Genomic DNA, 13,450 nt, shown 5'->3' with positions numbered 1-13,450 from the left:
AGCTTATGATTTACATAAGATCGCTCAGACATTCCGAATAATGCTGTGAAGGGCTCGATTTGAACGGAAGGCTTCAGCTATCTAAGCGATCACCGTGAGTCGCAACGCGCAAAGTGCTCTTCGGAACACGCTTTTGTGTGTAGATTTCAGCGTATTTTATTTGCATGCATTTTACTACTAGCAGAGAATGCCCAGCCTTAAATGTTGAACTACTATGTTAGTTCTTACAAAACTGAACCCTGAAGGCGCGCTATTAAACATTAGTGAACCAAGGAAAAGGCAAAGAGAAATGCGGCGATTGGAAGGTGAACTTTACGTCGACCGCTATAGCCATGGCTTCATGTTATAAGATGTCTCGCGTGCATACACAATTGCAGAGTGCGCGGAATTGCTTTTCTTCTTCCTTGTTTGCATGTCTGTCACGTCTGCACAGGGGCCTGCTCGCTGGCGGTGGCGCCGGCCTCTCCTTCAACCAAGCCGTGCTCTTGCTGGCTGCCTCGTGTGTCGCAGAGGGCCTCGTGTGCAGCTTCTGCGTCAACCTTTCCGTCCGGTGCCAGACCAGAGCTCAACTATTGTTGCAGACGGCTCTCTTCAAGAAGGTAACGCACGTATGCCGTATATTAGCTAGGTGTGTCACAGATGTGCAGAGTGATCTACGTGACTCGCTGCGGGGGCGTTGTGTATTGGGTGTTGCACTGCTAAGCCCGAGGACGCGCTTTAAAATGCCGTTAGTGGTGGCCACATTTCGATGGGGGTGAAATGCAAAAGCAGCTGTGTGCCGTGCGTTGGGTGCACTTTAAATAAAACCCCAGGTGGTCGAAATTATACTGTCATACTGGAGTGTCCCCCCCAACGGAGTACCTCATAATCTTCTTTCTGGGGTTTTACGTGCCAAAACCAGTTCTGATTATGAGGCACGCCGTAGTGGAGCACTCCAGAATAATTTTGACCACCTGGGGTTCTTTAACGTGCACTACAATACAAGCACACAGGCGTTTTTGCCTCATAATCATGTCGTGGTTTTTGCGCGTAAAGCCCGAGAATTTGTTTAAATTGATTTAATTTGTTATAAGGATATAACATATACAAGAGCATGAGAGTTATTTAAAAGCCTGCATAGTAGCAAATGTGCGTAAGACATTAACTTTCTTTTGAGACAAGGAGTAACCGGTGCCTCATTTTTGACCAACATTTCTATCATGTCAATGAAAGAAATAGCTCTTTCCTAAAATACGCCTTGCAGATGGTACATCCCTTTTTATGCTATTTTGTGGGAAGGTGGGCCGTTCCTTGGAAGTCCGCTTTTATTTCTTTCTCTTATACACAATAGGTGTTGTTCACTCATGACCTAACTAGACATGACCAGCGACTTCTCGTGTGCTTCCTGTGCCAGCTTACTCATTCGTTGCTTGATGTGCACATTTCACGATTCTGTAAGGGTTCGCCCGTAGCTAGCCGCAAATTTCTAATGAAAAGAAAAGTGCATTCGCGAGCCCTCATTCATTCCGCATCAAAATTACCAACAGTGCCGTATTCAACTCTTGCGTACGGAATGAGACCATAGAGTACATTATGTGGAATTGTTCAACCAACCACACTCAGTGACATGTGCCGCGAATGAGTCTTAGCAGCTGAGATGACATATATCCGTTCTCGGAAGCTCATATCTTAGGACCCTCCATGGCCGCAGACCTATAGTATGCCCGAGACCACCAAAGCGCTGATGCGCATTTTAAAGACAGCCGGACTAGACGAGTGACTGCGAGTCAACATGAACATATACATTAGTGAACATTGAACTGTGGGCGCGCGCACCATGACTCTCCTTCTCTCCTTCTTATCATTCTTTTAACCAAAGTTAGCTAACCAAAGCCAAACAGGCGAGGCTTTGGTTAACTTCCCCGCCTTTCCTTCGCTCTATAACACAAAAAAAATTACGCAGCGTAATGAAGTACGCTTTTATGAAGCATTTCAGCTTGCGAACAATATATACTGCTGGTTAAATCATAGTGACCGCAGTATGCCGAAGCTCGCATACTTCTGAGATCCCGTCGCACCGCATGCTGTAAATATATCGCTAAGTGTGGACAGCTGGGCTAGTTGGTTGTTATTAGCATTATCAAACATCGTTCCAGCGCACAATTAAACACGGACGAGAAGAGAAATGCAGCACAAACGCCGTTTTTTCTTCTTCTTTTTTTAAGCTAAGTATAGCACACTGCAAGTCCGGAGAATGGTAAATCGGTCAAATTCGTAATAGTGAGTACTTCTACAACGCAATGCACTAACAGAGGACACAAAAAGGCCCCCAAAATTGGGACAATAATGAGCGGTTCAGAGTTCCTGCGTCTTTCTTAATCATTGAAATGTGCGTTACAGGAAAATCCTTGAAGCCAGCAAAAAAAAAAAAAAAAGACGGTGCACTTATAAGTCTCAGTAGGGCTGTTACCAAACTACAATGCGTTTCAAAGCAGCAAAAATGTCACGCTTTGATTTCAGAAATGGGTTGCATGCTTATTTACTGCTGAACGAAGTTCCTATATTTGGCTTGCCTTGTTTTAATTGTACATCTCATTAGCATGCATGATGCAAGGCAGCCGGAAGCCACTCTGTGCGGCTTGAACACTAACTATTCCTAATAAAGATTGCTCACTGAACGCCATCATCAAACAGGGGTAGCTGACTTGTGAGAGAGACAAAAAGGGAAGGAAAGAAAGGCAGGGAGGGTAAGTAGAATTTCTCCAGTTTGCTACCCTGCACGTTGCGTTTAGGACGGGTGAGCGAAAGAGTAATAGAAGACGGAAGTTCAGTTTAGTGACGCGCACTAGACGAGGCACGGCGTGTCTACGGCCGGGAACTCAAGTCTGTCGTCTTGAGGTGTTGCAGAGAAGCTCGTATGGCTTTCTTCGTCAGACTCTACAGTGTGCCTTGAGCAGACTGCACCATCGATTTCTATTACCGAAGCAAAGGTCCTGGGAGCCTGGCCTCCGTATTCTTGAACTTCGAGTTTAAAAATGAAGCCCTCATGTAAACACCATTTTCAACAAATGGACTCTGTCAAAACCGGCTTCTCCAGGCGGATGGCGCCATTACACAGGCCTTCCCTAGAGTAGATCTTTGTTGAACTGAGTTTCCCAGAAGGTAATTCTTCCTTGTTCGTTTCAAAAAGTTAACGATGTGTTGAACTCCCTCTTGAAGCACAAAAGTTCCAATATTTCCGGTGACAGTTTCTCAAAATGTGGTTCACGGACCCCCTGGGGATAAATGTCCAATTTGTTCCCGTCCGTTCCTTTATTACTTACGGGACGGAGTCAACGACTGGTGTAATTCTGATGTCGACCTTGACGTCAAGAATGTGGACCTCAGGAATCTACTGAGTTCATCGGTGCACATTCTTGAGATTCACCGCTTGGGGAACTCCCGGTGCATCAAACTACCATGGGCTTCATCAACTTTGCCAATGACTGTCAACGTGGGGTAGGTGATACACCACGTCCGACCATTCGTCCCGAGGCCTCTGCAGTGTCGGAAATGTCTGAAGATTGGTCACGTAAGCGCTGTGTGCAGAAATCGAGTGACCTGCCAGCGTTGTGGTGGGCAACATAATACCGCCGACTGTGATGCGCCTTCATTGAAATGTCCCAACTGTCCTGGCTCTCACGAAGCAACGTCGAAGGATTGCCCAAAGATGCAGCAGGAAGTTCATATTCTCCGGAACAGGGCAATAAACAAGTCTTCCCATAGACAGGCTGCTCAATCTGTTCGCCGAGACAGACAACGCTCGCGTAAGAAGCGCCATCCAATGACTTCAGAAGAACTTGATTGCGGGGCGCAGGGGGCTCGACAATCTCTGCCTGTGCCGGCATCGAGAACAGTAACCGCACCTACTGCAAATTCAGGATCTCCGAGAGCACAGGGCGCATATTCGTCGCCCCTGGGTGGAGCATTCACGGAGTGGCCTTCACTTCCCAGTAGATCCACGGGCACGATACCATGCCGTAGTGTTCCTCTACGTCAAGAAGTAGATTCTAGGGCTTGTAAAGCCGATGACCCTATAGGTAATCAAGGAGCTGAAAAGATTGACAAAGAAAGCGTTGAAAAAAAAATGCTGAAACACCTGTTAGAATCAATGCGCGTGATTTTCTGTGGTCTCCAGAATCCGGCTGCTAAAAGCACCGTGCATGTCTTCGCCGTACTGGAGCAGCGTATCGCTGCTCTTTACATAATTTAATTACCTTTCTTGGCACCTGTGCTGCTCACGCAAGAGAAGCCCACACACAAGCTTCTTCGCGGCGAGTTTTTGTGAACTTTCAATTGTATTCGTGACTCCGTCCATGCTCTGGAAGGTAGATGACACTTGTGAATGACCTTTTTGAACTTTGTTGATAGCCATGAGGATGCTGAACTTGCCTTTACCGTTGTACATCCTTCTTCTATGTCATCATCATCTCTCATCCAGCCTTTATGTCCCTGTTCCCCCTCCCCCTGTGCAGAGTAGCACGCTAGAGCATGCTAGCTCAGGCCAACCTCTCTGCCTTCCTTCAAATAAATTATCTCTCTCTCTCTTGTTTTCTTTCGTGATAAGAGAGAGAGATATATTTATTTGAAGGAAGGCAGTGAGGTTGGCCTGAGCTAGCATGCTCTAGCGTGCTACTCTGCACAGGGGGAGGAATCACGAAAAGAGCAATGGGAGGAATCCCTCAAGAGCAGCAATATTCAAATTCAACTCCAGGCTGTCCAGAGGGCCCACGACATCGCGACGGGACTTGGTCTTCCGGTCCCATCGTGGGCGGAGCCACCGACTTAATCTGGGGGAGCCTTCGGCTCGCCTAGATCTCAGTTCCTCAGGACTCAAATAAAGTTCTTGTCATGTCATGTACTCGTGTTTTCTTTCAAGGGATCTGCCATTTCGTTCCTAACATATCCCATTAGGAAGCATAGGGTCGGAAGAGCGAGTCTGAAGAGACGCTGACTCGCGGGGCACTGAACTTCTCGCACTTTTTAAAAACAAACAGGTTAGGCATAAAAATTATTGTTGATTAATACTATTTATTGGCATTTACCACCATTTTTCTTTCTCATGTCGCATGTAACTTATGTTGTAGAAAGCTTTCTCCCTCTGTTTCTCTCCATAAATTTAATGGCTAAGTCAATGCAGGACGTAATCGCACATAGCATGGCGATATCCGCGTTGGTGAGCATGGAAGAGACACACGTGGTTAATGCAAAGCAGAAGGACTTTGTTCATTCGCCTGGCTACATGTATAAATTCGATTATCAATTCTGCAAGATGCGTTCGGGCGGACATGGTGGTGGTTGTTGTGATGATATTGCTACAGGTGGGGTTAGCCCGGCAGACTTGGCCGGCCTGCAATTGTTCCGCCTGAGCGTTTCTTTCCGTGTTATAAACATCTGTGGATCGCATCCATGGCCGGTATTTTGTAGCGATGCGTTATGCTTTATTCTATACTTGTCTTATCATCCACCGCTGACGGCCGGCTGATCCCGTTGATAACGTGAGCGGACCGTCGCTCTGACCACTGACCAAGCGTGAAAAGCTCGAAAAGGCATTAGCATCGTAAAGGCATCACTAGAAAATACCGGTCCATCTGATCATCACATCGATTGATTTCATTTCTCGATAGCGGTCGGTCTCATTCGTCTGATAAACTTCTGTACGAATGACCCATTTGTCGACGATACGAAAAGTTTATTCTCTCGTAAGTAATACCCCTTACTTACTTGGGCAGTGCAAATGGTTCTTTCTTGGAAAAATGATCCATTCTGCGAGTGCGTGAGGAAGACCTACTAATCTCATGCCGATCTGTCCAGGTGACCTGCCTTTCCGCCTCAGGCATAGCGGCCAACCCTTCGGGCTTCGTGTCAACGCTGCTCATCGCTGATGCCTGGCTGGTGTCTCTCTACACAAGTTTTTTAGCGAACGCCGGCGTGGGACTTTTGTGTATTCCGGTCGTCTTGTCTACTCTGGCACACGAAATGGGTTACGAACCCGCCTGCGCATGTCTTGTCTGGATAGCGGCGGTCGCATTGGCTTGCACGGTCATAGTACCGCTGCTCTACAACAGTTGTGTGAGTGCAATTTGCGTCTGTATTCCATTGTGCTTGTGGAGGACAGGAAAGCATCTAACACAATAAAGCAACACAATAAATACGTTCGACTAAAAACCAGGCATGCAATATTATTCACCGCAATTCTTGCATATAACTCAGACGAAGAAACAAATTTATCTCTATCCTGGTTTACAAATAGTTTGTGGAGTAGAGAAAATGACAAAGTGTGCAAGTGCTCGTACAATTCCGTAATCAAACAAGTTAGTAGCACCGCATGTTGTACTCACAGAAGATAAAGAGGAAGCAAAATATTCTGAAAGTTTGAAGGCAACTTACTCATTCCATGATGACTTATTGGCATCCCCTTTGAAACGAGCCGGGGACAAATAGTCGCCTGCTTGATTTATTAAGGTGTGGTATACATGTTTTTCATTACATGTTGTTTTAACGAACAAGCGCCATCTGGCGCCAACGATGCTAAAAACAATGGTCATGGAGGCAACCGCAAAGCCTTGCACTACTTTGTGACAGCATAGGAGTCCTCACGTTGAGAGTATTTTTCATGTGAACTATTTTAGAGGCCCGTAAAACGCGCAGCTGCTGGCGCAAGGTTATTGTGCGCAGCGTTGAAACATTTCCTGCAATCTTTGTGTTATTTCATTCTCATTCATTCTCATATATTTTAGAACTTATACGTTCGGCTATACCACGAATTTTAATCTGCTACGCACATTATGAACAACGATTGCTCCCTAGCTTTGTTTGCTACTGCAGGGAATTCAAGTTGGAGCAAACGTTTTAGTGATAACATTAACGAAGATTCCCACATTTAAAATCTGAGCGGAGTGATTTTCATCTGTTGCTTTCTTAGGCCTGCAGATTAGGAGCTGATGCAAAATTACAATGCCATATGTAGAAAATAAATGAACAGTTGCGTAGTGCAGTGTGCTGAATTGGGCTGGTTGGTTCATGACGAAGAGGGTAAAAGCAGCGCGAAGGACACGACGAAAGCACAGATAACGTACACAGCGCTGTGTACGTCGTTTCTGGTTTCGTCGTGTTGTTCACGCTGTTTTAATCCGCTCCGTTAGGTGCGTAATGAGGACATTCTACACTATTTTTTGTGGATTCGAAATTTACTTTGAAATTGTTAAATGTATTTCGCGTTATGCCAACAGTGCTGGTAAACTGGACATTCAGCACTCTCAAAACGTTTATAAAGTGTGGTACAATGAATGGTTTCTTGTACCTTAAACGAACTGCTGCTGTCGAGTTGGAAAAAAAAAGTTCGGTAGGCTTTCTACCCAAATTTTTTGACGTGATGTTGCCTGAAACGAACAAAAAAAATGACCTACTTGAAGCAGGCAATGCTAGGCACTTGCCCTGGTTCATGCAATTGAGACACAGAGTTAGCATGCATTGCAATTAGTCAGGAACGTAAGCAACTCGTTAGACCAATCAAAGTGACAGAGGTGGTTAGTCTGTTTCTACACAAGTGAAAACTTTAGAGGGAGCACGCCACTGAAATTGTAACATTGCAGCTCGGACGGCCTGTATGTATAGAGGTGTTTGTTGTGCAAGAATGCATAAGGGACGTATGTACAATGGAAATTACATTTTGTGGCATCTGTTCGACTTCGTATCGATTCATATTTAGCTGCTTGGGCCCGGAACAGGCAGCGCCGTCGAAGTGACACGTGGGTAAACAGAGGCGAGGAGAATAGGAGCTACATATTTCTAACGTGTGTATTTCACGCGTGTGCTGAGAGTTCAGACAAAAAAAAAGCATATCCACGGGGTGAATGATGATGAGTGGGCGAAGCTTCGGAAGGAATCATCCGTAAACCGTGAATCTTCCGTCTAATTCGCCCAGTCTCGCCGCACTAAATCGAACGATTGACTTCCACCAATGACACGCGCCATATGTGACGTCATTCCTATTTTATAACAGCGCCCTTCATTATAATTGCACCATCTACCGCTTAAGGGGACGCTAGCACAAACGCGTTACAAACGTGCAGTACTCTCTAGTAAGGGGGAGAGGCCACAGCGTCTTACACAGCCGTTTACACATGCCGGAACGTGCACCGCGTTTGCCGACGCCATCACATGACTGCTGAGAGAGTATAACCCCCGTATTAATAAACGCTCGTCGACTTGAACTTGACTTGCCATCGCCTTCAACGCGTTTCGAACGCGCTGCCCAAGGAGGTGGCAAGTCAAGTTCAAGTCGAGGAGCGTTTATGAATACGGGGGTAAGGCGGAGAGGCCACAGCGTCTTACACCAGCTTCTTACACGGGCAGTAACGCGCTAGCACAAACGCGTTAGAAACGCGCAGTCTTTCGTTAATGTTGGGTATTTATTGTCATCGTGGTCCATGTGTCCATGTGCTATTCGTGGCGTAGTGGTTAGCGCCGCGCGTTCGGAAGCGAGGGGTCCCTGTTTCGATTCCGCGCTACGGACACAACTTTCGGAATTTTTTTTTCATGAAAGTAGACGTGGCTACCTACTACTACTACTACTGCTACTACATACTACAGAGGAGGGACAGACCCACACCCTAAGGAGCTTCGCCCCTAAAAAAATTGCCGTGGTTGAACGCTGTTAAACCAAGTTTTTCGGGCGATATCACAGTTTTACTTGCTTTGGGAAAGGACACAGACGCTACTGGGCGCCGTCAGCAACTACCGCGTCTACAAATGCACCACATGACAACACACAGACGCTGCTCGGCGCGGCAGCAACAGCGAGCGAATTCACCTTCCTGCTGCGTCTCGCTTCAACGAGAACTAAAAGCGTCGGAAGCAAAGCGCATACAAAGCTACTAGCACTCGGCGCATTTTGTACACACTGCCCCGATCGCTTTGAAGATGAGGCCCACGTGACCGCGCACTTTGTCCACATCGCAGATCGCTTTCGAGATATGGGCTCCCACTAGGCGTACGCAGCAGCAGCCACTAGTGGCAGGCTAAGTCCCAGTGTGACCTTGGCTGAGCTTGAAGGTCAGATGTACGGAACAAGGCGTTTCTGGGTTTGTACCTGGAGTAGCAGAGCTATAGCTCTAAACGTACACGTATGTTGCTCGGAGCCTTATTAGGTTGCCAAAGCACGATGCACGCTTCATGGCTTTATGATAAAAGCAGTCCTCCCAACTACTCTCACTGCGAACTCCATAGTTGCGACCGAGAGGAATGGCAGTGGCATTCGCGCTTGATAAAATATCTGCCGGGTGTGCCTATTAGCATATATAGTTATAGACAAATAAAATTCATGGTGGCTGGCAGCGCAACTAGGTCAATTGAAGAGGCGGACGTGAACGAAAGCCTCTTTAAATTACTTAGTTAGGTAACTAACAAAACTCCGCTAATCGTGTTTTATACGTATTTTTAGGGCACATGTTTCAATTGTTACATTGAATCCAGCTTGAATTATGTTGAATAATTAGGAGTCTTGAGATTTAATTAGTGCCGAAATTTCCGTCTTAATTATGTTGACAAAATGCTTCATTTGCTGAGGCGGATTTGCCTGTGATGAGCGAAGAATATTGTTTTATTTTTATGAAGATGCTCCATCCGTACGGAACGTCAACGTATTCAGCATACATCGTGGAAGTAGCTATTTTATTGATAGCGGCGCCAGTGTGCGGTCCACTAACCAATGTCACTCGATTCTTGACCGGAGTCAATTTTGGAATTACAGTATATGAGTGAAGCTAATTGATGAAACAATTTTTTGTGAGTGAGTGGCCCAAAATAGAAGAAATTGTCTTGATTATTTTTGCAAGGTGCTGGAATTTTGATGCTCTTAGATTCCAGATGGGGCAATGTGTGCTTTCTGTGTATGCAGCTGTTTGCAAAGAGTTAACCGATACTATGTTTATCAATTTAAATTTCGCACACCTAATTTGTTTCTGGAATATTGTAGTTTTGTCAAAAGCAGCCTATCGTTTCGACTGTGTTTATGTTGATAAACCGAAATCATGTACTCAATCACTCCGACTTCCTTGGTGAATGTAGTTGTGACCATAAATAGGCTGAAATAATTGATCGCTTCTGATGCTTATTTATTTATGCACTATATTTTACGATTTATGTACCTATTGTGCTCTAGTAATCCCTCTCAAATAAGTAGCATAATTGCGCTACCTGCCACATCGATAAGAATGAAATCTCTATAGTCAGAATAAAAAAGAGTTTCCTTTATCTGTAATCAACGGAATTGGTCTGTGTTTTGGGATTTTGTTATGCACATTTGGCAGTGTATTGCAATTTTTATTACATTTTTCTCTTGTCGATTTTCATAGCTGTAATTTTAGGATAGCTTGTCCTTTCTGTAGCCAAACTTCCCCTTATATCAAAGACAATTAAGAAGAAGAGAAAGAGATTTCAATAATAAACAGGGATGTTTATACGAAGCCGAACTTCTATGGACACGTTAATGCGCCCTGGCATGAAGCGGCGTTTCGGGCGTCAGACTTTGGGGTTATATTCAGATTACAAGTGCTTGACCTTGATGCTATTTGATGTCTGCCTTTTCGCAGAGGGTACTGTACAGGTTTCGAGATGAACGCCTAAAGAAGTTCACCGACTTCCTTCTGTCCATAAGGCCGATCAAAATGTCCGCCCTCGAAGGTGTATTTCAGGACAGCCTTCTTCATCTCAGAGTGAAGGAAATTAACCAGGCCTATCGTGTCAACATTCTGGAGATACTTCTCGAAACACTGTTTAGTGCATCGAGTACTCTGGTAAGAGACACCGTTCCTAATGAGTGTGCAAGCGAATCGCCATTAAACGCGCGCTTGTTATTATAAAGTCTCGTGTCTTTTAGAGAGCACCTGAAGGAATAATTTGGCAGAGTAAATGGCGTGTGCGATCTCATTTCGATTTATAGCTTTGGTTTAAAAAAAGAGAAAGAAAACAAGGAAATGTACAGATGGCAAGACACGTAAACCGCTAAAGATAATTTCTTGGGGAAGAGCTCAACCAAACTTCAGCAATCTGTTTCGTTTGGAAGGAAGAAAGAGTCGAGGTAAATAATTTCTCTCTTTTTTAGTGCAACTTTCTACCTGAGTGCGATATTTCACTAAAACATAATTTAGAAAACTGAAAACTCGGGCATATTTTGGTATACCTGTAACTCCACAACGTGAAAATATATCAGAATTCTATGAAATCCGCTTGCCAAAGTTAGGATGTTACTTTGCACTTGGTACGGAATGTACATCCAATTTACTTGAATTTCTCTCACTTTCCATTCATTATATGCGTCTTCTGTGATTAAGTACGTGTACGAATTTAGAGTGCTTCAGGTGGCATTCTATTTATTTTGTGGAAACGAAGGATCGGTTGATGGGATTATGTTTTAAAGTACGCACAGTCTTGTAAAAACTAGAATATATCTCAACCATCTTTAAAAAAAAATAGGTGGAGAAGTGTCCCCTCGTCTTATAAAAGTCGCCTTTGGCAAAATTTCATTTGTCGTCTGGCCACTATATGACAAGAAAACGAAAAACGGAAACACTAGCTGTCGCCATTTTTATTGGTGTTCGGAACCTGCGAACTTCCCAAACGATCTGCAAAGGTGTGTTACTGCTGTCTCGGCATGCGTGCGAAGTTAGCAGGTCTTGGCTTCATTTAACTGGTGAATTAGAAATTGGCAGTGTCGTCCGAAGAGCGAAGCACTGACTGCAAAAGCAAAGTATATCGTAGCGCTGGAATTTCCTGGACGCTGTTCTAACTTTACGTGGGTCCGACTAACGTAGAGGCGACATATGCGGGTGCGCCAAAATTTCTGGCACCCTTAACAGCATTAGCGCGCCGTGTGGAGCTTTACGGGTCCCGTGAAGAGCCGCGCCCGTAAATTGACATCGCTTTCGAATTTTAGCACTTATATTTGAACATCTAATATTTTATAGTCTAAGAAGGTTTAAGCAACAGGCATGCCCGGTGAATGTTGTGTTTCATGACATTTGTTTGTCGGCTACCATTCTCAAAAATATGAGGAATAATTTGGTTAAGAACATAACACCTGGTAGGAGAAACTTAAGTGATTGAACAGCGTAGCAATATCACCCGCATATAGCGTGTAAATAAGCATATAGCATACATATACCTAAATATATCTGGAACCCCACGGTGACGACGGTGAAAATTTACTTCGAGTGTCCATACAATTTCTATCGTAATAAAATCAATGCCATGGAACGTGCGGAAACTAAAGGCAGCATGGCGGTATTGCACCGTTAGGCTCCTAACAAAAAGTGAAACTGCAACAACGGTAAGTTGTCGTAAGTGAGGACGACTACCCGCCTGTACAAGCCGGTGGCGCGGAATGACGGCAGCTAAACCATCAAAACGAGTGATTGGCCGGCAGCCATGCGAGGACCCCTACAGTCAGCTGCAGTGATCGCCAGCGTGCTCCACCCCGGACGAAAGTCCTATTAGTTGATGACGTGCGCTTTTCGTCTCTTGCGATGATTGCGCGCAATGATCAAATAAATCTTGTTCTGTAGTGAACTGCAGTAAAAATGTATTTTGCAACTTTATTAATTTCAAAGTCGGGGGTAAACCTAGATGCTGGATTGGCTTATATTCGGTGTTATGGGTATCGTAGCGAGCCTACGCCGTTGCATCTAAAGTATCTGTTGAAATTATTCACATCCGCGTTAGATTTGCATGCACACGTTGCAGAAGTCTTTCGTGCTGGGTTATTTTACGGCTGCGTTCTCAATCGTAAACTTGTCGGCATAAAAATAAAGATAGCCTCGTGTAAGCGGAATTCACTTTAGTTTGTTCCATGTGTAAGGCAGTAGCGCCCACACAAATTGTGCGTATGAGTTATGAAAATTTGTTCTGTTGCTTTTTATCCTTATTTCATTTTGATAGTGTGTGTGGAAGTCGGCATCTTTCTTTCATAACGTTTTTTAAGCGTTTTTAATATTTCTAGCATTTAGCGTAGGTAGATACGCATTCTGCATAGTGGCATATTTATGTTCCACTTCAGTTTACACCAACATGTACTATGGTGTCGACAAAAATAGATATTTTCTTGTCACGTCATGCACCTGATCCTACTGATATACTGTAACCGTAGTAATTAGGGTACGTCAGATTTAAGTTTTGACAGCGAAGTACGCTTTGAGAACAAATATTTCGTCGTCCAAAACCAAGGGCCCCGGCGTTGGTAAACCAGCTTCAGTAACTCAAAGCAAACTTAAATCGGAGATTTGCGAGTGCCGAGTGCTCCACAGGTGAGTGCTCTCTAGAAATATCATTGTAACACTCGATAAATACGCGTTTTCTTTTCTGATCGCATATTACATATTTTGTTCATACGCGGTGATGTCAAGACTTAGCTTTTTTTTTTTAACACGAAAGT

At 44.6% G+C, this 13,450-nt stretch overlaps 1 protein-coding gene across 1 annotated transcript in view; it reads left to right on the top strand.

Moving 5' to 3' along the window:
• The window catches only part of LOC119462223 (ABC transporter C family member 3-like), an 87,774-nt gene that overhangs the window by 14,866 nt on the left and 59,458 nt on the right, over positions 1–13,450 (top strand). Inside the window, exons 3-5 of the mRNA XM_049672894.1 lie at positions 434–599; positions 5,833–6,090; positions 10,614–10,817. Coding sequence (XP_049528851.1) covers positions 434–599; positions 5,833–6,090; positions 10,614–10,817 — 628 coding nt within the window. The remainder of the gene's footprint in view (positions 1–433; positions 600–5,832; positions 6,091–10,613; positions 10,818–13,450) is intronic.

Source organism: Dermacentor silvarum, chromosome 8 (genome assembly GCF_013339745.2).
Source record: "Dermacentor silvarum isolate Dsil-2018 chromosome 8, BIME_Dsil_1.4, whole genome shotgun sequence".
NCBI lineage: Eukaryota > Metazoa > Arthropoda > Arachnida > Ixodida > Ixodidae > Dermacentor > Dermacentor silvarum.
The sequence above is the reverse complement of the archived record's forward strand: the minus strand, read 5'-3'. Positions and strand labels throughout refer to the sequence as shown.